At 32.6% G+C, this 27,019-nt stretch overlaps 1 protein-coding gene across 1 annotated transcript in view; it reads right to left on the bottom strand.

Annotated features, from left to right (window-relative positions):
• Window positions 1-27,019, bottom strand: part of LOC120768864 (gamma-aminobutyric acid type B receptor subunit 1) — a 147,393-nt gene that overhangs the window by 95,422 nt on the left and 24,952 nt on the right. Inside the window, exon 4 of the mRNA XM_040095619.1 lies at window positions 5,106-5,322. Within this exon, the coding sequence (XP_039951553.1) occupies window positions 5,106-5,322 (217 nt within the window). The remainder of the gene's footprint in view (window positions 1-5,105; window positions 5,323-27,019) is intronic.

Genomic DNA, 27,019 nt, shown 5'->3' on the forward strand with positions numbered 1-27,019 from the left:
TACAGTTTTCTTTTATCATTATTCATAAATAACCTTTCAAATTCGTTGCCTACAATTAGGTATATTTCTAATGTTTTAGCAAAGTCACAAACCTTCTTTTTCAATTATTAGATTTTATGATTGAAGAGCTAAGTACTTTTTGTATAGTTATTATATTAATATAATATAGCATATGATGAGCGTAAAGGACGATTTGAAGTTAAATTTATCACTTGCATGTTTTTGTTATTTAAAAGCTTAAATTATCGTAGCACTTTGTAATTTTTTTTCAATTGAAATTATATAACTATTACCTCAAAGACTTCAAAAAAGAAAAAAATTATATTACAATTATTTATTAATTACCATTATTTAATAATATTAATCAAAACTTTTTGTTAACTAAAATTTTTTTTAATTTTTGTTATCAAAGTCCTTCTGACTAACGAAGGGTCGTAATTCGACACCCAGCTACTCTGAATTCAAGGGATGCAATTCAACTTCTCAAATGCGTCAATATATTAAATTTCTAGAGAATTTTAAACTAATTTACCTGCACTTGAGCGCAAAATGGTAATTTTCTACTACTCATTTGATTAGATTTCAAATACTTTTAAACCGCTTTCAAGTACACTCAGGAAGTTCAGCATTTGCTTGCGGTTGCTGCCATTAAAAGGCACTTGAGCTATAACTACAAACAAATATATTTGCATACATATATATATGAAAATATATATACATATGTATACTCAGTTATGTTTGTGTGTGCTGCTGTGTAACCGCATTTTACCGTTCACTTAAGAGGATTGCCAAATATACATCAATCATGTCACACAAAAAGGTAAATTTATTAGTGAGCAATTTAAGTGAGTTCGAAGAGAATTGAATAAAAGTTTTCGCTTGTTTTTCGAACAACAGTAACAGCAACAACAACTGCACACGTAGAAAATAGCCAAATATAAAGATAAAGCGAATAATAGCAATGAAAGCAGGATAGTGGAGAGCAGAGCCACACACTGTGAGTTGCACAAACAAGAACAGCAACAAAAAAGAAAATAGTAAAAAACCAAAAATAATATAAGCAACAACAGCAACAGAAAACAATAAAAACAACAACAGTAGCAGCAACTTTCATTAGCTTAAAACAACTCAATTCAATAAACGCGGAAAACGAGGTAAACGGTATAGTATAGAAAAGTTTAGCTGATAGCCGAAATAACTATAAATTTTTTAGTAAAGCAACAAAAAAAAAAGGTTAAAATCGTTAACTTTGGCTGCAGCGAAACTATAATACCCTTCACGGGTGCATTTCACATAGCATAAAAGGGTATGAAGAGATCTTTAGCTTGGTTTGGTTGATCAGTTTGTATGGCAGCTATATGCTATAGCGGTCTGATCTCAACAATATTTTCGGAGAATGTACCGTTACTCTTAGCAATGATCTATATACAATTTCATGAAGATATTCTGTAAAATGAATAAGTTTTCCATACAAGGACTTGATTTTCATCAGTCAGTTTGTATGACAGCTATATGCTATAGTCGTCCGATCGCAACAATATGTTCAAAGGATGTACCGTTACCTTTGGTGATAGAGTATGTACAATTTTGTGAAGATATGTCGAGAAATAAAGAAGTTTTCCACACAAGGACTTGATTTTGATCAGTCAGTTTGTATGGCAGCTATAAGCTATAGTGGTCCGATATCGATGATTTCGACAAATAATTAGCTGCTTAAGAAAAAAAGAACGTGTGAAAAATTTCAGATCGATATCTCAAAAATTGAGGGGCTAGTTGGGGTATGTACAGAGAGACGGCCGTAACTAAATCGGCTCAGCTTGGTATCCTGATCATTTATATATAAACTTTTTAGGGTATCCGAAGTTTGTTTATACATTTTACAAACCTCGTGGTAAACTTAATATACCCTGTTTAGTTTATTGTTTATGTAAAGCGAAAGCGAAATTCTATAATACAAATTATTAATAGGAAAACTGCGAGCTTTCTAAAGCTTACGTTGAATTTCGAATATTACTCTCTTTATGTATATGTACAAGTATATAGATATACATATACATATATTACACAGAGATAATTCACTCGCCTCCTCCCTTCCACTGTTTCCCGCGCAAAGCAAGGTTAATTTAGAATTTTATGCGAAAAACGTGCGGCACGTGACCAATCGAAAAATTAGTGGAAGCTCCAGTAAAAAATAGAAATTTTAACACTAAAGTTTACCCTTAGCAGCGCAAGTGAAATGAGGCATTACCGGATTGTAATGTCAAGAGCAGCTGCAGCTGGAGCGACCCCGGGCAAGGTAGCAGCGAATGATATCGCAAGCATTTTTCCAACGAAAATAGTTTTCATTATTGCGTCGAGGGCTTCTGTTCTTATTGAGTTTTTTATATTTTATTTTAGTTGTTAATTTTATTGTTGTTGCTGTTGTGTAGTGTGCTGGAATTGGTGTGTTGTGAAGGTATGTTGCTGGGCATACCAGCTTTGCACGTCCATTTTCATTGAACCCGCACAGATAGAGTTGCCATGCTAGCTTTTGGACGCTTGCAAACAGGGTGAGTTGGGTTTAGTTAAATATTTTACTGGCACTGAGTTAAAGTTGCTTCTGAGAGTTGAGTTGCAGTGCTGCTTTATTTGAGGTAGGTTACATTTATAGCTTAAGCCTTGTATTATTTCTAATTTGACGTATTTTGCTAAAATTATTTATTTTCCGGGAAGTGATTATTTGATACTATATATAACTTGTACTAAGGAAAATTATTTGAAAATCAAAATTGCCTCAGAATGGTCCATTTAAACTCCGCTCGCAAACCGAACCGATATAATTTGTATATTAGATTGGAACATTCTAGTTTTATATGCCCGTGAAAGCTTGAAAATCGTCGTATTGACTTCAGAAAATAGCAGAGGTTCTTAAAATCTTTATTGAATAAATGTTGGTCAATGTTTTGGTTAATGTGCTGGTAAATGTTTTGATTAATGTTTTAGTTAAAGTTTTGATTAAAGTTTTGGTTAATGTTTTGGTTAATATTTTGGTTAATGTTTTGGGTAATATTTTGGTTAATGTTTGGTTAATATTTTGGTTAATGTGTTATTTAATGTTTGGGTTATGGTTTCGGTTAATGTTTTGGTTAATGCTTTAGCTAATGTTTTGGTTAAAGTTTTGGTTAAAGTTTGGTTAATGTGTTGGTTAATGTTTTGGTTAATGTGTTGGTTAATGTTTTGGTTAATGTATGGTTAATGTTTTGGTTAATGTTTCGGTTAAAGTTTTAGTTAATGTTTCGGTTAAAGTTTTGATTAATGTTTTGGTCAGTTGGCCTTCAAAAATCAATCAATAAATAAACCAAAAAAAACCAATGTACGCTGAAGGCACCGAAGGCTATCACAGCCGAGGCTTATACCGAGTGTGTGGAAAATGAGATTAAGCATGGCCTTGGAACATATTTTGAAGGCGATGAATGATAACGACTTACATTAAATCACGTGAGAAAGAAATTTTTTTTGTCAATCCGGGTCAAATTTGATCAAGAGGTAATACATTTTTAATATTAAATTGTCGTTACTATCATTTTGGTACTGGCAGATCGATGACATTGTTATAACACAATCAGAATATTTTGAAGGCGATGATAAGGACTGTTATTGAAATACGAGAAAATATTTTTTGTCAATCCGGGTCAAATTTGATCTTATGTTGATTTCTGTTCTCTCTTAAATAAAGCTGATACTTTAAAGTTTTTACTTCCTTACATTAGTAAGATCATATTCCTTAACCTCGCGAGATTTCAGATTTTAGTTTTTGTACTAAAAAGGGCTTTTAAGTTAGAAGAGTTTAGAAAACTGGCAGTTTGTCTTTGAGATACTCTAGGATAACGTTTATTAATTCTGTGATGAGAAAATTCTTTGAATTCCCTTCTTTCTCTTGTAACAAAATTTCACGCGCATGTGCTATTAGTTAGTGCTATCGGTTTCATCTAACGTTAAGTTCACGAAATGAGTCTGTTCATCAGCGACCAATCTTATGTTTGATGAGAGTGTTCATAGCGCTTGAGAAACGATTGTTAATTATGTTCGGCTTCTCTTCGGGCCTGTCAACCTTGGGATTTGCTTTTGATTGATTTTGAATACGGTAAGTCTTTACGTGGGAGAGGTGCTCTTCCTCGAAATGCTCGAATAGAGTGGAAATTCGGTTTGACTGGGTCTATGTGATTTTCCTTTATACATAGATATTTCTTGACATACTTGAGAGCCACTTCCTTTCAAATACATAGATAACTTCAGGAATGATTTTTATAAAAACAAATTTAAAAATTCGCTGGCCACTCTGCAAATAACAGCACACACTAAAATGCGCGGCGTGAGAGAATGTGCGAAAGGATTAGTGCTCTAAAATGGCATTTACCTGCCAGCTAAACTTAAAATATATGCAAATCGTGGCATGAAGGTTAACTATGCGCTTTCGTATTAAAGTTGGGCTTCATGAAAAAGCAGCAATAACAAATTACAGTAAATATAAAGGGTCGTAAGTAGAAAAGGATGAAGTGGAAAATGTGACAAATCAATTTGGCACTGAAGGTATTTCGGGTCATTTGTCATGGCAACAACTGTGGAGGATAGGGCAAGGGAGCAGAGAGAAGTGAAACTGAAAGTGATTGGGCAGCGCGTTGTTGGGAAATTAGTAGCTAATGGTTTAGTGGCGATTTAAGGACACACTTTCACAAATGCTTAATTGGATTTTGAGTGAAAGCAAAGAGATTACAGAGCATAGATAGATATAGAGATAGAAAGGGGTTATGATTTATTTATGAGGAATGTCGGCATTTTGGATCTGAAATCAGTTGGCATTTTATCATAATGATGTTTTAATTAGTAGCTACTATTTATGTATGCAAATAGTAGGCGAGATTTATTTTCAACACACAAAGGCAAATTGTTATGTCATTTAAAAATTTAAAATTTTTAAATTAACTTTTTTTCTTCAATTTTTTTTTATCATAATTTTTATTTAAATTTCTCTTAATTTTTATCTAAAACGGTATATTTTTTATTAAAAAATTATTTATTTGTAAATTTAAATTTATTTTATTTAAAATTTTAGCTTCTTGACTCACCTATAAAAAACCACACATGCGCTCGTCCATACAGTTGTTGTTTGTACATTTCGCAGAGCACACGCCGCGCGGCCACGACATAGAATAAACCGACTATGATGCGAGCATCTTGTCGGCGTAGGTTGCGTACCGCATCTGTTGGATCGGATAGAAATGATTGTCTTGTGACGATTTCGACGCCCGCTTCCATGCAACGATTTTCCAGATCTTCAACGGTCTGCGAAGGAAAGAAATGAAAATTAAATACTTTTGAATACAAAATTACCAAGTAATGAGTTATATGTATGTATATATAAAACACATAGGTTTAAATTCGATATGAATGGATTAAAAAGCTATCCTAGCTAAGCTAAGCTAAAGGCAGCTTAAGCTATGTATTTCGGGTTCGAGGAATTTAAACTGACAGCAAATTAATTTTTATTGCTCTGAAAAATATTACATGTAGCATACTTTTGAGTGCCATAAATAAGGTAAGGTTTAGTTATAAGAAATTCATAATAATTAATTAAGATAAACTTTTAGACATTTTATACGACATAAAAGTCTGTTTAAATTATCTCAAAAATTATATGTGGCATACTTTTGAGCGTCAATGACTTTTATAAGAGCTTTTTAAATTCGATAATAAATTCTACTATCATAATTTTAAAAAACAAAATCACGTTGCATACTTTTCAGCGCCATAAGTATGCAAAAATATATGAGATTCGTACTAATTAATTAGCGTAGACTGTTAAGCGCCGTCCTGTCACAGTAAATTCTATAAAATTTATCTAAAAAAGTTACATGTTGCATACTTTTGAGCGCCAATGACTTTTATAAAAGCTGTTTCAAATGCGAAAGACAATTATTTAAAATGATATCACACTCAATTTAGCTAATTTAAAAAATATATATATGTTGCATACTTTTGAGCACCATAAGTGTGCTAAGTTATATGTGATACATATTAATAAACTAGTGTAAGCTTTTCGGCGCCGCCAAATGTCAGCAAATGCTATTAAAATGTCTCAAAAAATTTTTGGCTGCGTACTTTTTAGCGTTGAAAATGTTGAAACTTAAGGAAATTGGTACTTTTAGTTGTTGCATACTTTTTAGCGCCATGAAATAAGAAAAACCATTAATTTCGGCTGTCGCGAAGCTTTCATACTCTGCACAGCTGAATTGTTATAGTATTGAAGGTTATAAAAACATATTTATTGTAATTTGGATCGATCAGTTTGTATGGCAGCTATATGCTATAGTGATCTGGTCTTGTTAAAATGATCGAAGCTTATAGAGTTGCCTTGGATATAAATCTAGTCCAAATTTCTTTGGAATAGTTTGTCAAATGAAAAAGTTTTCCTTACAAAAACTTGTTTTTGGTCGATCAGTTTGTATAGCAGCTATATGCTATAGTAGTCCGATATCAACAATTTCGACAAGATAACAGTTTCTTAGGCTGCAAAACATGTTTACAAAATATCAGAGCAATATCTCAAAAACTGAGGGACTACTACTACTACTACGTAGATACAGGCGAAGGAACAGGCTTTGTCATTTGGACTCAGTTCGTCACGCTGGTAGTTTCTATATATGTGACCTGGTCTACGGAAAGGGCGCTTAGGTGTCAAAATAAAGGAGAACAGTTAATGAGATAACGAGAAACTGACGATTATTTTTAACAGCTTTTCCCAGAAAACTAGTTTTCGCACGTTAGCTCCCTTTTCGTAGACCAGGTCACTTATATAGTACTTAAAGAATCTCCGACATTTGCTTCTGAGTGTTATAAAACTTCGTGTCAAAAACTAAACACCCTTTTTAAGTTATAAAAATAAACGTCGGCTTACTTTAATAACCTTTTTATACCCCTGTTAGTCAATATTAGTCACCATATAATAATGCAACATATTTAATCAATTATATTAGTGACTTAGCATCACTAGAAATGGCAGTCAAAATATTCCTGTAAATGAATGCCTGCAGCACACAGCTAGTCTTAATCCATCAATTAATATTTGCCAGCCAGCATCTATTGAATCAAGGATTATTGAATTACGCCTAAATGTGTGCTTTCAGCATTACAGACAAAGGCTGTTAAGTGCATTGAATATGATTACATGTTTTCGTATTTGCCAAGTCAACAAGTAAAGGCATTTAAGTGTACATATGTATGTATATCCATAACTTTGTATATGTATATATAGAAATCCCAGATAGCTCAATTAACTACATTTGGTCTGCTTCAATTGTTCGTTGCCAGCTTTGACGCCTGCGGGTATGCTTTTAACTTGCATAAACCAGATTTGTTGTTGCGATGAAAAAAGTTGCAATTTCCACAAACCGTTTACAATCAAATCAGTTTGCAATTATGTAACAAAATTAAACAACGCTACAATGGAGATAGGTGAAATTGATAACGTTGAGCCGTAAAATATGCAAATGCTTAACAGAGATTGAATATGCACCGACTGATAAATGAAATAAAGTGTTTGCTTAGAACTCTTCTCGTAGCTAAAGCTATAGTTTTTATTGTGTATTGTGCTTTGAAGTTTTACTTCTGTGTAAGTATATACAGCTACTAATGTTTAGAAATACGGGTCGAGTTTGAGCAAGTTAGTTCGAAAGCGGGTATTATGGCATATTTATACCTCCACTTGTATAGATAGTAGAAATAATCTTGTTAAGAGCATTCCAATTTGATACGATAGAATACAATGGGTGAAGGTTAATGAAGAATTGTCCGAAATTGGAAGAGAAAACTCATTGGCCCGCTGCATCTTACCCAAGAAAGATCTCCTGTAGAAGTTTCAGCATGATTTCAATTTCTGCTGGCATCTCAACACTAACTGTTATTTGACTCGGGAACTATATAAAACTATGAAATTTTTGAAGAAGTTTGGAAGAAGAGGGCGTGGAAAAGTTATATCCAAAGAGCAACAACACCCTCCTACCTTCTTTCGGAGAAGCTGTTCCTCAGCCCTCATCTTTCCTACACTATATGGTATGACACAATGTGATTGGTAGTACTGAATATATACGACTGCAACGACATCTATTGACAAAATACGAAAAGACTTTTTCGACTACTCAATAGTTTGTAAGGAATTAGAGTGAGAGAGGAAGATATACAGAGAAAGAGAGAGGAGAAGTCACAACGCTGGTTATGTTATACCTAAATTGAGAGAGAGTGAGAGTTAAAAATATGTATATTGACGAAGAGAGTGAAAAATATACATATACACAAGGAACAATAACACTGACTGAATAATATAGTATATTGAAAGAGAAAGTGTGGAATATACTCAAGGCATCGCAGCACTGACTTATCTGTACTTGACTCGACGGAGATATCATCAGAGAAATTTTCGGAGAAGGTTCTTAAGACTTTGGAAAGAGATGTGAAACAGAGAGAGAAATATATGTATAGAAAGAGACTGGAAAAGATATATGTAGTAAGGTGTATAAGTAATACGAGGAACTTTCTTGAAGATTTCATTATGGCTCTTGAAATAATTCGGAAGTGCTTATTAGAGCCTTAGAAAATGGGAGGGATATATATAGATACATATTAAATAATATATAGTAAGAGAAAGGAGAGCAGATACTCACGGTCCCTCAATACTGATTTGTGTATATACACATGTATGTCTCGAGAACTAAACCAACATAACTGAAAAGGGCTTTGCTAATAGTTTTAATGTAAGATAGTGTGAGAGAGGAAGATATTGAGATAAACAGTGAAAGAGAAAAATAAATAGAGAAAGAAAGAGGAGGAAATATACTCAAACGATCACAACACTGACTTATATCTGATTTAGGAACTAAGTGATATTAATGGAAAATTATTCGGAGAAGCTTATTAGAGCTTTACATTTTTGGAAGAAAAGAGAGTGAGAAAAAAGCTATTTCTCTTTTACTTCTCTGAAAAATGAACACTCAAGACTTATTTCGGCTTTGAAAATAGTTTGGTAGAAGAGAGAGAGTGGAGAGTGAACGAGAACGATAATATGAAATCATATATAAAAGAGAGAGAGAGAGGAGAAGATATTCTGTAGGCGTCACAACACTGACTGAGGGTCAAAGAAAAAGAAAATATAGAGTAATATATGAGAAGAGAGAGGATATTAGAACACTGATTTCTAACTGACTCGGGAACGTAGTGGTAATAAAAAGAAATTTTTGCGAGGAATTTGTAAAAACTTTCAAAATTATTTAAGAGTAGAGAGAGTGAGAGAGAAATTCATATGGTGCAATATATAGGAGGAGAGAGAGAGAGAGGAGGAAATAAACTCAAAGCGTCACAATACTGATTTATATTTGGCTGCGGAACTTAGCGATATTACCAGCAAAGTTTTCGATGAACAAATGGTTTATAACTCTGGAATTAGTTTGAGAAGAAAGAGAGTAGTAAATAAAGATATATAGAAAAAGAGAATGGAAAATATGTATAAATTCAAGATTTCTTTATCTACTTCGGATTCAACACTAAGGAGCTTCCCAGATCATATCAGGTTTATAATTTCTACAGAGCTCAGATTGAGATCGCAAACACAAAAGTTGGAGATTTTTTTATTTAACTGTGTTGGCGCTATTGAAACAATAATCTTCCAGTGATACTCCTTTAGGTATTTTGATGATTCTAATGTTTTAGCGGTCGATTATTCATGGCATTAGACAAAAATAACTGACTGGGAGAACTGATAAATCTCACGCTATCTCCCTCTTGTTAAAAACACTGCAGTTTAAGAGCCTGAAAACCTCGTTCAGGTTTAAAAGCAGACACACAGAAACATTTTGTGCTCAAAAACTAATAAAACGCATCTCAGAAGAATGGGCTGTAACACCACACCTATTGTCAAGCTCAACTCCTGCTTATTTTTAATTTTCTTTCTGCTTCATTCTGCGCTCTACCATCAGCGCCCATCCCCTGTCGACAATAGTGCAAAAATAAATACAAAAATAAGCTGGCAAGATTATACTTCTTATACTCGTGTACACACTTCCAGTCAAACATAAAATAATATGAGATTTGCGACACTCCTTAACGGCTGCAAAATGTAGTCGGGCAGAAGTAGCGCAGCTGCTCAAGGACAACGCCTTCAGTTTGACAGTTGCGCCGGCCGAAGTTGAGTGAAGGCTTCAAAGTGAGAAGTTTATGAAATATGCGAAGTGAAAGCCTGACACACGCGCACGCTAACAGTCAAATATTGTGGTTAAATCTGAGAAAATATGTCTGCCTGAATGTGTGTGTGCAGTAGACTCTCCTTTTATGGAAATAAGGCAAGCGTAAAACTACCCATAAGCCCAACGAAATCTTCATGATTTCCAATGCTTGAATGCTTCCAAAGCATCAAACGCCAAAGATGTTGGGCGTAAGAGTTTGCCAGCGCTGTAAGATGATACGGAAAGTTCTTGCTATGTGACGCAGCAAGCCACTTGTGTTGGCCAAGCTGGTTACCAAGCTGTAAATGGGGAAAAGTTGAGTGAAAGCTGAAGGCTGTATGCCGAATCCTTCAAGTGGTTTAGGAAATGGTAATAGGAAATGGGACTAAACTGTAGACGTTCAGAAAGTTTATAGAAATTTAAAAAAAAAAGTTGGATATAATATGAGTATACGCACACAAATACATGCATTTTGTGATTTTGTTTTTATTATGCGGCTCACTTCAATATATATGGAAATTTCATTGCGAAATTGAAAATATCAGCACAATTTTGTATGTTAATGCATTTGAACAATTGACTGTAGTTAAACTCACTTTTATTGTAAAATTTACACATTCACTAACATACATACATATGTATATTAATGTCGGTTCTGTTGATAAGCATACATATGTGTGTATATACGTAATGTGAGCTTTTATGTGTGTAACGGGTTTTTGCGAAATGAATTGTTGTATGTTTTGACTGTCATCAGTGTTGCATTGTTGTTGTTTTGATGTCAATGTTATTTTAGCTGTGTATAAATAAAAAAATTAATAAATAAAATTTAAATAAATTAATTTTGAATTTTTTTAAATTAAATTTAAAATAGAACATTTGTATGAGATAGTAAATTATAACCTTAAATAAATAAATCAGTTAATTTTATTTTTTAATTTAATTTTGCAAAATAATTAATTTTATTTTTTAATTAATTAATTTTAATTTAATTATTTATTTCAGTTTATAATTTATTTTTCATAAATTAATTAATTTTTAAATTAAATTTTTTAAATTTATTTTTTTTAATATACATTTTTAATTTAAAATAATTAATTTATATTTTTAATTTCAAAATTAATTAATTTAATTTTATTTATTAATTAATTAATTTGAAAATTAAAACTGAAAATATATATGCGAAAATAAATTATTAACTAAAATAAATAAATAAATTAATTTTAAATTTTTAAAATAAAACAATTTAATAAATTAATTATTTAATTAATTTTAAATAAATTTTTATTAATTAATTTATTATTAAAATTTTTTAATTTTTTATTAATTTATTTAAGTTTATTATTTTAATTAATAAACAACTTCTTTTTTTAAACTTTTTAATTAATTTCTTTATTTAGTTCATTTTAGTTTTTTAAGTTTTTTTTAATTAAGAATTAATTAATTAATAAATAAATTTTTTAAATTTATAATTTAGTTCCCTTATAAATTTTTTTATTATTAAAATTAATTAATTAATTTTTAAATTGATAATTTTTAAATTTTAATTTGCTACGTTAATTTTTATTTAGTTAATTAATTTAAATTAATAATTTTAATTAAAAAATTAATTAATTATAACTTTAAATAAATTTTAATTTATTTTAATATGTAAATATTTTTAGAAAAATTAGATTTTTTTTAAAGAAAATTAATGGAATTGGAGACTTTAAATTTCAAAAATCTTACTATTTTCCCTTAAATTACGCTTAATAATCATAAAAATAAGTTTCAATTTGAATATCATCGAGGCAAATGACTTTAAGGTTATATTGAAGCCTACTTTCCGGCTCTGCTATGATTTTTTCTATCAGCGAGAAAAAAAGCTTTGACAGTTTGGATCGTTATCCTGCTTGAAATTATCTCTTTTTCCATGTTCGCCTCCGAAATGTTCCTGGCCTGGCAGGTATGAGGCCTCCAAAATATCAATATAGCCTGTGGCCCTTAATATATTACTCATCTGTCGGTATACCCAGCTCATTTCCATAACAACAACTGGATCCTATGCGATTAGTTTTGGTTTCATCGTTACAAGTAACTTTCTTCCAAACATATGAGTAAATAAATTAACGTCCAAAATGGTGGCATACTTTTAAGCGCCAAATGTGAACTAAACCTTTATGCATAAAGGTATTTTGCGGCAAGGAAGAAACGAAAAACGTTGTTTAGATAAGCGTATCGTACTTTTGGTAGTCATACATTTCTGTACAAAGGACTTATTTGAGAAGTGTTCTGCTGTTGCAGTTTTTACAATATTTTTACCCAATAAAGGAACTTCGGTTCTTAGTAAATAAGATATAATCAAATTTAAATATATTTCGAAGAGACTATCAAATATAGTGGTAGCGACTCCTGCCCTTGGGTCATTGACGAAGTTTCACTGGTTTTTACAATTTTGCTTTCGAAGAAAAGAAATTTAATGCGAAGTCTGTACGATCGTAGCCTACCTTAGGGAGTCGTACATGAGGTTCGAGTAAATAGTAGCACATTTTTAAGCGCGAAATATGAACTTTCAAATTTACACATTATATTAGTCTAGGAAGTAAGAAACGATTAACATTGCCGTTATAATAGTAGAACACTCAAGAGAGTCATGCTCTTCTGTACACAATTATGGTGTGCTAAGAGTTCTAGTGTTGAAATATTAACAATGTATTGCGCTCTGCTTAAATTTAGGTTTTCAAAAAATTAAAACTCTGTAATTCCAATTATATTTTAAGGAGCATATCCAGTATCTCAGTTCCTTGTGCAATTACTGTCATAGTCGCCGTCTTTCTTGAGCGGATTATCACTTAAAATAAACGTACCTTTAGGCACTGACGTTCTTATAAACCCTTTTTATATCAATTTCCTTACTTCAAGGCATTCAATACATTTTAAATTCGCTCTTCCTCAATGCTTTCAACTAAAAAATTGCATATTTTTGTTATTTTTCTCACGCTCTTTTCTTCCCACTTCAAAAAAATTGCTGTATCGTTGTAAATTACACCCTGTGCTTTGTGTGTCTAGTCGTTTTTTGCCTTGGCTCGTCACTTTGTCTGTCTGCCGCATGTATCTACTCGCACGAAATCTTCTTCATTTATTACATTTCCGCATGCGTTGTCTCCTGTGTGCTTTGTGCGTGACTAAATGTCCATATATGCCGCTAAGGTGTACATATTCTCCGTAGAATTTCAGCAAGCTTCAACTCTGTTGCTTTCTGTGCTTTATCAAATTGCTACCTTAAAGAACGTGTGGCAGTTTGTATATGCTGTATATGTACATACATATATAGTATATGTAATGTGTACATAATTTTTTATGCCTTGGCAACGCCTTGTTATACTACCTCACACACATACTTACACACATGCTTATAACTTTTGACGTCATAATCCACTTTGAAAATGTCGAAATGTGGCAGTTCAGCGCTCTGTTTAGTTATGCACATAGCTGTAAACATATACATATATGTATGTATATACGCACGTCTCTCCGAGCTAATACGTCATATCTTGTCGCCGCCACAGTCGCTCGCGCTGTCGCATAGTAATTCTTCGTGTTGCCCCCAAGGTGTCTATGCGAACGACAATTTTCTCAACAACATGCCTTGTTATTCCATTTTACAGTTTTTTATTATTGTGTTAAAATTTTTACGTGCACCCTGCAGCGTTACTCTCAAAGGAGCAGGCGGCAGTAGCAATAATAAGTTAGGTTACTCATACGCCAACGCACACACGGCAGATACATATGATTTATATTACTCAGAATGAAGGTAAAAAACTTATATCATCTGTCTGTCGGTGAGATAGAGTGTTGTTGTTGTAATTTAAATAACTCTTTACTTGTTACTCGCGGAGGATGGCTTATAAATATTTCCTTTCCTTTGAGGAAATTGCAATTTTCAAAGTTCCTTTAACGTGATATTTCGTAGGTTTCTGTAGGATTTTGTAATTAGCAGCGCAGAATTTCAGTGTGCCCTTATCATATACACAGCTTCCCTAAGTCTAATAGCAGATTTGAACGCCAAGCACCAACCATCCACTTGTCTACAGGTGCAAAAAATATAATGTCATTGAGTGTCATTGTTGGGGTAGTCCTAAGTGCACCACAAATGCCGATGAGGAATGCTTTCACCACGACAGTCGGGTCTACGTAACCGGAATGTACCCCAAATTTTTTTCCCACCAAGGACGGTCAACTCGGCAGAGAATTTTGCCGCTACAACAACAGCAACAGGGCCGCTCTTTCAAAAAGCTACAGCTGCTTAGATAGTGTGATTTTTTCACGCACTCTCTGCCAGAGAACGACATTATTGGCTTGATTACGGTTTCATAGAGCCAGAACAACACTTCTGATGAGATGCCCCGCTTCCTTCCGAATTGCTCCTCTAAAACAATATGAAGAGACTGGTGCCATCCTCACTCTAGCCTCCTTGTTTGTCTTCGATGAGAGCTTCCTATGAAGGATAAGCCTAAAATATTTCACAATGTAAAGCGGTTGAAGAATAGAGGCTTCCAAAAAAGGGAGAGTATTTTCAGACCTGTTGTATCTCCTAATAAATAAGACTAGCTTAGTTTTGTTTAGATTTATGGCTAATCTATTTCCATCTGGCCACTTGGTAACCATATTTAGTTACCCTTTGGTAAGATCGTAAGCGGTGTTCGAAATTTTCCTTTTCTTTTCGTTTGCGTAGGCAACCACTGGCAGCCTTGTTCATAAAATTACTTCACCACTAGAAACTAGAAAAGGGAAAGGACGCTACCTTGCGAGATTCCCCTATTTACTTTCCGATGTGCCTTTGCACTTTCCCATTCTGTCAGAACAGTTCTGTCGCAAAGTATACTATAGTTGATGTATTTGAGATTAGGTTCGATCTTAAACTTGCTTCGCCTCCTAGCGTACTTGAGATTTTGAGTAAAATCAAAAGTTTAAAAACTTTAGCATATTTTTAGGGTTCAGAAGAGTTCTTAATTTTATGTATATAATAATTTTTTGGGATATAAGAAACGAATACGGGATATCATATTTTGGATGATTAAATTTTTCTTTATAAAACTTGATGTAAGAAAAGTTCTGGCCTTTATTGAAACTTAGTTTCGCAAAAAATCAAATCACAACAAATCAAAAAATATTGCCAATAGGCTATCTACTATCGTGGGTACTGTGATCATCCCAGTCCTTATCTCCTTCTTTTTCAAGTTCATTATATCTCAAGATAAACTTAAATAATAACGTATAGCATACCTCTAGGCGTTGGCTTTCTTAAAAACTCGTTTTTATACCAATTTCTTTACTTTAAGCCACTAAACATATTTTACTGTCGTAATAGACCAATAAAAATTGCAAACGAGATTTAGAAAATTTATGAAAACATATGTTTGACAGCTGTCAACTTTTTTAGTTTCTTTCAATATATAATTTTTCTATGTTTTACTCACGTGAATTTAGTTGACTTGTCCAATAACAGCATATGAACGTTTTTTGTACCAGAAAGTGTCATACTAATAAAACTTACATACATATTTGAACCACCCTAATGCACGCACATACATACAGTTTTCCTTACTTTAATTGAATTGATTTCAATTTTATAGCAATTGGCTTACTATAACAGAGCAATATTTCAATTACAGGCACATAGCAAGTTACATATATGTACACATACATACAAATATGCGTACTATATATATCACACAACCACACACTCACATAAAAATACGTCATTTGTCACCTACGCATTCCAGTAGACAACTGTTGGCTGCCAACGACAAACACCGCAACTCGCATGCCTTACAAAGACAATATTTTATTTTCCACTTATTTGCCTTCGGGCGTTGTCGGGATTTTAAATTTTACATATCCGAGATTTAAATTTGCTTTGTTATTGTTATATTTTTTTCGCTTTACTGCAGTCGGTTGGAAGGTGAAAGTTGAATGTACGCCTTAAATGGCAAAGCTTCAGTTCATACATACACATACACAGCCAGACACACATATGAGAACAAACGAGTGTATTGACATCTTCTATTCGCCAATTCATGGCATGAACTGTAATTTGCGAATCCTTTTTGCATGCAAATGCGTCAGTATAGACGAGTTTAATGTGATATTGTTCACTGCTGCTGCTTCTTCTTTTCCTTTTCATGCGCAATGTGCGATAAAAGTATAAATTAGATAAAATGATAAGGATTTGCGATTTGCTCTGCGTAGGAATCACATTTGGCAGCGATTTAAGTGCTTAAATGGAATTGGAGAGATTCCGATTTTTATTTATTTGAAAAGCTTCACTAAGAATACGAAGCATGCTTCTTTTAAGGAAGAGTAAAGAAAAATAATCACAAAATTTCTTCAATATAAGAACAATTATTGTGGAGACTTTCAAAACTATTAAAAAAGTTTATTCACCATAAGAAAAATTGCTGTGTGGACTTTAAATAATACCGAAAAGCTTCTTAAACCTAAAAATTTTACAGAGTAGAGTTTGAAAATTATCTAAAAAAGTTTATTCAGTGTAAGAATAATTGCTGTGTGAACTTTGAATAATCAAAAAGCTTTTTAGCATAAAAAAACTACAGTGGAGAGTTTCAAAAATTTCAAAAAAGTTTATTTACCAGAAGAAAAATTGTTGTTTTTACTTTGAATTATGTATATCAAAAAGCTTCTTCAAGACAAAAAATTTACAGTGGAGAGTTTGAAAGTTTTCAAAAAAGTTTATTTATTTGAAAATTTTCAAGAAAAGCTTTCTCAATATTAAAAAATTAATGTGGAGAGTTTGCAAAATGCATTAAACAAATAATTTCAAAATTTGTTTTTAAATAGTAATGACGCTATGGTAGTCTGGGTAACCATTTCGAATATTCAATCAATTTTTCGCAGCTTTAGTTTCGTATACAATATTTTTGAGCTGGTTGGAGACTTTGTAAAAACTTAACTGATAATTTTTTTTACTTTAAAGCAATTAAGTTGCATTAAAAATATTATTAGTTTCTTCTTCAACATTTTTGTCACCATACAACACTGATTTTCACTGCACCTGTGCGCCGTAACATTCGCTTTACCTTCTCTCCACTCTTTCTTTACTTACAAGCCATTCATTTGCCATCCGCTGAGCTCTGATTGCACATTTCTTTTAACCTCATTTAAGGCAATAAACATTTACTTCTGTTCAACTGACATGGCATTTGGGTAATAAAAAGAAAATGTCACGGAAATTGTATTTTTAATTTCCATTGGGAATTTTCTTAGATTGTCTTGCTGACACAAGCAGTTGTAGTAATTTTTCCTGCTAGCAGTAGGTGGGGGAGTGACAGTAAAATACGTGAGATTAAAAATAAGAATTAAAATGTTTCATTGGGTTTTTTTTTATATGGGTGCATAAAGAATTAAGTATCAACCCCAGATTAACCAGAATAAATAATTAAATATATTTGTGGAGACCTATAAGAATAAACTTTCTATATAAAATAAGATTTCTAAATAAATTATAGCTTTTTACAAGTCTGGCCATGGGTCAGCTTAAGTGTAATTTGTGTTTATTTTGGCAAGTTTTTCTTTTGGAGACTATGAAATCGCTTCAAGATAATTAACTTTCGATTTCTACAAACACTTTCATTTAATAGATTTGTGTTTGTATACATTTTCAAACAGTGGAGACTTTGTAGACTTTTCAAAAAATGCCAAATTATTAACTGGGTACATTGTTATGTCATTTTAATGTGTGCCGTGGGTATATAAGCAACAATTATGTGAAGTTTGGCGGTTTGTAAAATTTTTTTAGTAGTTAGGGTTATGTGTAATAGATTTTAAATAAATGATGTAATTGTGTTATTTGACCACTAGTATTGCTTTAATGTAAAAAAGTTAGCGGAATATTAATATAAAAACTTCATAAGAGGTTATTGGAGACTTGTGAGAAAAAAATTATAAATGAGCTAATAGAATTCTTAAAATGTTAGTAAAAGTGGAGACTTTTCAGGAAACCATACTTTGTGAAAATTCACGAAAAGTTTTTCAGATAGTGCTTTAAAATGTCGAAAAAAAGTGTTTCAAAATGTATTTTATTAGTGGAGAGTTTTTGGACCTTTTCAAAACTTTTTGGAAAGCTCTAAAAATGTTTTTTTAATACCAGAAAAATTGATAACTTATGTATAAATTTGAAAAATATTTTTTTTTAGGAGACTTTGTAGACTTCTTAAGAAAAAAAAATAGTTCCAGCAAATATATATGTATATTTTTTTTTAATTTTTGTTTATGGAGACATTTTTAGACTTAACAAAAAAGTTTTAGCTCCAGAAAATGTGCTTTGTAGATATTTTCAAAATAATGTATAAAGCTGTGGAAATATATTTTTAGTTTCAGAAAACTTATAGTTATATTTTAAGATATTTTTTATGAAGATCATAAAATATATTTTTACTTCCAGAAACATAATATTATAAAAATTTTAAATTTATAATTATTTTTTAAATTTCTGTTTGTGGAGATATTTTTAGACCTAAAACAAAAAAAAATTATCAAAGCTCTGCAAATATATTTTTGGATCCTGATATAGTTATAAAATATTTTAAGATATTTTTTTGTGGAGACTTTGTAGACGTTTTGAAAATTACTTATAAAGCTCTGCAAATGCATTTTAACTTCCGGAAAATATATAGGGTTTTTTCAAATTATTTTTTACTTGTGGAGACTTCCAACAAATTTACGTTTCCTTCGCAAACCTGTATTCTGTTCCTTTGACTCGATAATTTCACTCTGCCTGCATTCCAAAGCCATGCCGCATATGACACTTGTCACAGGAAGAACCGCTGACATGTATTATACATGTCTGTCGCCATGCGCCCAACATGCACACTGGTTTGCCTGCGCTTTTGCCAGCGCGTATCACCAATAAAGGAGCAGTCAGGCGAGTTGCCGCCTCTATGACCTCTCAGCAGCTGAGCACTTGCGCAGCTGACGCCACATTTGTCAGACAATCTCATGCTTTCAGCAACACATCTCGGTGCATTTTCTACCTGCTGTTTACCTGTCATTGCACGATTCAACCTGGCTTGTCATGCTTCTTCTTCAACTTGTTTCGAGAATGCATATGCGTTGTGTAGTTGGCCGCAGCTGAGATGTTCAGCCACAAATACATCGAGAAATATGAAAATTTATTTCATCACATATACACACACTCGCACACAGACGCAATTCAGGTAGCACTTGCTGACAGAGTATAAAAATACCTTTGCGTGCTATTTAAGGAGTAAACAAACTGTGTCTTCTTCGCATTTCGAAGCCTTTCTATGCGCATAATTCAGAAAACTCGGCGCATGTAGTGTTCGAATGTAGTCGTACATGTGTGTTCACCTCTGTGTGGAGCTTGTTTATCTTTGCGCAAATGTGTTTGTCACCGCTGTCATTTATGTTGTCACAAGTACCACATAACGTGGCACAAATGTCTTTCACCAAAATGTAGATAAAATGCAAAATGAAAACAGTGGCATGTTTGTAGAGATCCGTTTGCTGCTATAAGTAATTGAGTTACATTGCTGTTTGTGCTACTTACACTTCGGTGGTTTTATTTGTGTCGTATATGAAGGCGTTTATAGTTATACAAAAGAGATATGTAAATATGTTGTGTATATATGTACATACATGTATGTATGTATGCATGTTCATGTAGATATACCAGATATTAATATCCATGATTTCATTTCTAAGTTCTTCAACATTGTTTGAAAAGTGAACCTTCATTCATTAAAATATATGGAGCGTAAAGTTAAGTTTATTAAGATATGTAAATGCATACTTTTTAGTGGAGACTCTGTCGAGTTCTAAAAAGCTTGCGTCATATCTATTTTCCAACGTTTTTATTAAATTTTTAGATAAATTAATACAACTAACGTATTTTGTAACCGTATTTTAGAAGTGGAGACTTTCAAAAATTTAAAGTATGCATACTTCTGATGTCACCATAATACTTTTACGCTAAAACTAGAGAAATGAAAGTTGTGGAGACTTTTGAAAAACTTGAAAAATCGCTTATGGTGCAACCGCAACGTTTTTCCTTATATCTTAGACAAATTAATATATTAATATAGTTTGCTTCTTCATATAACCATTAGAAGTGGAGGCTTTTTAAATGTAAAGTATGTATACTTCTTACGTCACAACACTATGTTTACGTTAAAAAAAAAGAGAATTTAGAGCTGTGGAGACTTTGGAGACTTTTGAAAAATTTGAAATTTACTTTCCGTGATAGTAATTACGAAGATATTTAAGAAAACCCAACGTGGTTCTTTAATTTTTAGATAAATTAATACTTCTAAGATATTTGGTTGCTTCATATATCCGTATTTTAAAAGTGGAGACTTTTATAAATGTAGAGTATGTGTACCTCTGCAGTTACCCCACTTTTTCACGCTAAAAATACAGAGCTGTTAAAGCTGTGGAGACTTTGGAGCCTTTTGAAAAAAATTACAAAATCACTTATCGTACTGGTAAAGACCGATATTTTTAAGAAAAAGTTACTTATGCGTATATTTTACACGAGAAACTTCTCAGATTTCTCTTATATCCATACTTATTCCTTACTTACTACAATTTTTGCTTACTAAAATTTGTGCATAACATATATGTACTTCTACTGCTACTGAATTATCCAATTAAAGTAGTTTACAATTTCAATGCATAATATCGTTTATCAGCAGCCCTACCGCAAATTGAAAAACAATCAAGTGACATATTTTAGGAATGCAAATTTCGCTGTCCATAAAGTAAATGCAGCTGATAGTGTCTCTAAGGTTCAATGAAACTGAAAATAAATTGAAATAATTTTTGGGAAATAAACAACAAAATGTATGCACTAATGTTTGTTTATAGTTATGATTGTGTGCAACCATGCGCGTGCACGTTAATCTCTATTATACAAAATATGTATGTATATAAATATAAAAATGTACGTACGTATGTAAGTAGTATATATTGTACACACATACATATGCTTGGTTGCGTACACGGTGAATGGCTATTTCAGTTCCTGTAATGCAATCAATTCGATCGCCTGCAAACAATAACAAACTGTATAATTGAAAGCCATAAAAACAATATTAAACGGCAATAGTGAAAACTAAACGAAATTTCGAACAAATATTGCATATGCAATATTAGATAAATAAGCACGGACCGTTAGTCAATAATATGAACTATGTTTGAAGTTGATGTTTATGAAATTTATGGCAACGAACAAATATTTTATAAATTGTAAACTAAAAACTTTTGTAAATTTTTTTTAATTTCTGGAGACTTTGGAGACTTTTTGGTTTTGATATTTTACGTAACTAAAAGGTCAGTTCTCTAGATTGAGAAGTTTTTTATCTTCAAAATGGCTTTTAAGTGTATTTTGCTGTAGTGTAGAGTTTGAATATTGTTCGATTACACACATTTTGCTCTTAAAGTGAATTGAAGTGGTGAGTTGTGCATAATTTAAGTGCTCATAACAAATAAAAAAATGTTACATGCCTTAAAAAAATGGTGGAGACTGCCAAATTATGTACATATGTACATACATGTATGTATGTATATTGTTTAAACTATTCTACTTGGCTTAAATTATTCATACATATACAATGTATGCGTATACATACATACATATGTATGTACATATGTACATTTATAATTTTTTAAAATTTCTATGAAATAGAGCGTGTAATTTATACAGTTTTACTTCAGTGGAGACTTTGGAGAGTTTACAAGGATTGATAGTCTTTAGTTCAGCTGTGTTATATACATACATATGTACATATGTATATATATATTTCTATATTTATAATTTCATGAATGATTCATTGGCATGAATGTTTGGAGATTTTCAAAATATACATACATACATATGTACATATGTATGTGTCGTTGGGCATACAATTTTAAAGGCTTTTACTGCAGTGTGCAGACTTTGTAAAGTTTTGAAAAACTCTTACCTTTACTTTTTAATTGAGGTTTGTTATGTATTATACAAAAATTCGTGCAAGTTAATGTTTGGAGATTCTTGAAACATGCTGCTTAAATTTTGCTGTCTCTGATCTTTTGTTTAAAACTATGGAGTATACGAAACTTATAGTTTTTGCTGCAGTGGAGACTTTGGAAAGTTATTGAAAATTAATAGTTTCGGTTTGTCATAATGCTATGTTATATATGTGCATATAAGTAATAAAATCATGTACAATTTGCTGCTGTGGAGACTTTGGAGAGTTTCTCAAAATTAATATTTTTGGTTTCTCATCATGTTATTTTATAAATAAGTAATAAATTATAAACTTTGATGATTGTAGACTTTTCAAAAATACGTTTTTGCTCTCTTTTGGCATTTATTTCCTTTTTAGCAAAAGCTTTAATGTTAACTTTAACCTTTAACCATACTCTTTTACACCCTTCGCACACGATTCACTCTTCGTTTTAAAATTTTTCTTGTATCTCTAAGCTACACTTTTCTCCAAATAATTGCTGTTATTTTACACTTCCATATAAAATTTGTCAATTAATTATTTGCATTTCATTCTTATTGCTGCACAAAATCTGGAAACAAAAACAATGCAAGCAGCAAATATGTAAGCAAAACAAAACTATGGAGCGTAAACACACAAGCACAAAAACGAGTCAACAATCATAACACAAAATTTACTTGTACAAATTTAAATATTCATTTGGTTATTTGTAAATAAAAGCAAATTTCAAACATATGCCACACGCGCACACCCGCGCAAACATTTATGCAAATATTTAACTGTTATGTGCTTATAACCATTTACATATGCTCAAATTAAAACACATTTTATTGTTGTTGTTGCTGTTGTGCGCATTTTAATAAACATTTGGCAATTGCCAACTTTCCTTGTTTTCACTTTAATACAGTTAACTGTGTGCGGTGGTGCGGTTCCACTGTGTGGCACAACGCTGCGTATACGTAATTTATAAATGTACAAATGGCTTGCATGCATGAAAATGCGCCCGTGCGTTTGTATGTGTGTGCGTGTATGCTGCCCAAATGCTGACTAGCAACTATTTGTGTTTGCGATTTAAATTTGTTTACATGTTTTCGCATTAAAAGCAAAATAATCAAATCTCGTATTAATATTGATCGATACAATTAATACGCATGATTATGCAGGAGCCTTGTTGGCGGAAAAGGTGGGAAGTGCAGTATGCTTGCAATGCGATATTACTGAATATTTTCACAATGCTTTTCGCTAAACGGATTTGCATATTCAATTGAGAGGAGAAAAATTAAATTGACGTAAGCAGAAGAGAATGAAAATTAGCATTTTGAACAGGGAAAATCGTTGAATTTTCAATACAATTTTATTTTTTGCTTTGATAAAAATATAAATGAAACTACATATATACAGACCTTTAATGGTGAAAATTCTTTGAAAATATTTTTAACATTTTTATTAAAATTATAAGTACAACTAACTTACTTCACACAATATTTTTCATATTTTTTAAATTTTATTTTTAATTTCTTTGTCATATTTTTAAATATTTAGTTGTTTCTGTCTCTACACACCAACATATTCTCTTTAGTTTTTCAACAAATTGAAAATATTGGATAATATTAAATGGAAGAATTAGGATTAAGAATTAAGGATTAACATGCCCGACGATTGGAACCTAAGTGTGCTCTGCGCAATCCACAAAAAAGCGACATCACAATTTGTGCCAATTACAGTGGCATAAAGCTCATTAATATCGCATATAAGGTCTTAGCGGTCATCGTCAACATATTGATGGGACCTTATTAGTGTTGCTTGAAGTCTGAAAAATCCACAATTGAACACATATTCACTATGCGCCAAATTATGGAAAAGGAAATAAGACACGCACCAACACTTCGTAGATTTTAAAGCCGTTTGTGGATTCAATAACCTGATCTGCTTTCTCCGGACTGAATAAGTAAGCGAAGCGCTTTTGTAAGGTTATGACCAGGACAAGAGAAAATATGTTCTAACATAAAACAAATAGTCATCGTATTTCCGACTTGGCACACTAGTCACTGTTGATAGTCATAACTTTCAGGTCGTAAATAATTTCGGCTCTCTAACGCAGAACCACTCTTATCAACCAGTAAGTACTACTTTTCTTCTAAGTAGAATTCTAGCAAGAATTGTTGTGTTTTTTTTTGACCTGTCTAATTTTGTTTTTTGAACAGATGAGAGAACATGATATGTCTTTGTATAGAGAGATTATTGTTTATGTTTTATTTACATCTCCGCTGTTTCACATGAATGTCCTAAAGTAAGTAATCCGAGATGTTTTTGCCTTAATCTGATAAAGCTGAGACACTTGAGGAGGAAGTGTTGAGATGATTTTATCTCATCTTCTTCCAAACAGCTGATGCGACTGGCAACCTCTAAAATGTTGAATCCTACCATTATCTCTATCGAATAGTGTCCAGTTAAACCTTCTACAACCATTGAAAGGAGGACTTTACGCGGAGCGAAGAGTTCATTAGATCTCTTATAATTTACTCTGGACCAGAGAGACTTTGTTACTGCACAACTGCTATTAGCTGACCAATGCTTGCTGCGGTAGTCTGAAGCCCATCAAACTAGCAGCGAACCACAAGAAGTCAACGATGCTCTAGCATATTCTTATTCGGCAGTTATTGAGACAGTAGTCCCTGTTCTAGCAAGCTAATTAACATTGCAGTTTCCTGCAATACCGCTGTGGTCAAGCAAACCGGTCTAATCGTATCATAACTCGATGCTTGTTGTAAGAAGTTAAATAGTACTAGTCTTGAGGGCACATTCAACCGTTCCCATTCTGAACGAGGTTGCGATTTAGAGCAATAGTTTTACTGGCACCTTTATGGCGGTCTCTTCTACTTGGAAGATACTGCAGTGGTTACAAAGCCTGTAACTGGAGTTAATGGATAGTTCCTGATAGCGCAGATTTGTGGGCACGGTTCTCCCTCATAAACTTTCATCTAAGCGTAAACAATATCAACACTCCCTTCTCCTTTTGTGCTATTCAACTTTTACAGAAAAACTCTATCTTCTTCTACCTCCTTCGACCAGAGTTTTCCTTCCATGCCTACCTAGAAAGTATGTGAAACGGTTCCAGGGCTAGGGTCGCGTTTAAACATAAAATAATATAATAAATAATGATAGCTGATGATGATGAGCTGATTGAACTGAGTGGATAAATTTTGGAAGTTTGCAACTCTATATACATCTATTAGATATATTAGTCAAAAATTTTGGTATATTGTTTTTAGTACCCATGGGGGCTAATCCAATTTCTAGTACCTAGCAGCTTGTCCCAAGGTTTTGGTTTTTAAATTTTAAGCAATGTCGTAAATTATAATCAATTGTATTGGCAGAAAGTGTTATTCGATTAATTTTTAATAAATCTTCAATCCTAAATATGGTAGTTGACATGATCTTCAGGTTCATAGAATGCATAAACTGACTTTTATAGGAAAGTTTACTGATAAAAACTTTCTATGGCCTAGCTTCATATCTTAAAAAGGCCACAAAGCCACAAAGTTCTCAATATTCAAAGAAAATGAAGGAGACCCTGTAAAATGATCAGCATGCCAAGCTGAAGTGATTTAGTCATTTCCATTGCTCTGTTCGTCTGCACGTCTGTAAATATCTATATGTGGCAGTCCTCAAGTTTTAAAATATCGATCTGATTTTTTGCACGCATTTTTTCTTTCCAAGAAGCTACTCATTTGTCGGAACCGCCGATATACATAGGTTAGCTGTAGGATATAGCCGCCATATAAAATGGACGATCGTACTTAAGTGTTTGTTTGGAAATCTCTTTTATTGAACAAAATGTCTAGGTTATTTGAGACAAATTGTTGTTTAGGCCGACATAATCTTCGAAAAAGTTGTTCACTATAGCATATTGCTACCTTACAAGCTGACCTATGTATGGAAAACTGTTTTTTTGCAGGAATATCTTCAAGAGATGTTATATGAATAATTGGACAAAACCTTCTAATTTTTAACTTATATCCAGTAATTCGGAGTTGTTCAGCCAACTAGTCAGGCATACTTAGGGCGTAATAATTCTTAGCTAACCGAGCAAAAACTAGCCACATTGTTTTCTCATCTTTGCTCAAAAGAGGTCAAAAGCTTTATTTTATGCACATCAGCTATTCTTTCTACTTTCTAGCCTTTATGAAATAATCAGTAGTTGTTCCACCAACTAGTCAGGCATACGTATAGCAAAATAAGTTTTATAAAACCAAATGAGTAGCTAACTAAGCTGAAATTGGCAACAGCGTTTGCTCGTCTACGATATATGACGACATTGACATAGTTCAGCGAATTAAAAGACAGCGGCTACGCTGGCTACGTCATGTTGTCCGAATGGACGAAAACACCCCAGCTCTGAAAGTATTCGATGCAGTGTCCGCCGGGGAAAGCAGAGGAAGAGGAAGACCTCCACTCCGTTGGAAGGACCAGGTGGAGAAGGACCTGGCTTCGCTTGGAATATCCAATTGGCGCCATATAGCGAAAAGAAGAAACGACTGGCACGCTGTTGTGTCTACGCCAATAACGAAGAAGAAGTTTGCTTGTCTATTGTCTATGCTGTGAAGAGGTTATTATTTGCCAGTTCTTGCTTTCAAACTTCAATCCTTAATCTTGGTTATTTCTCCTCCATATTTTTGCTTTTCAAATTTCACTACTTTTCATATTTTACGCTTCAATGTAATGGAATGTTGTTCTCTGGAACTAATGGCTTCTTATTCTATA

The sequence above is a fragment of the Bactrocera tryoni genome, chromosome 2, assembly GCF_016617805.1.
Source record: "Bactrocera tryoni isolate S06 chromosome 2, CSIRO_BtryS06_freeze2, whole genome shotgun sequence".
NCBI classification, from domain to species: Eukaryota; Metazoa; Arthropoda; class Insecta; order Diptera; family Tephritidae; genus Bactrocera; species Bactrocera tryoni.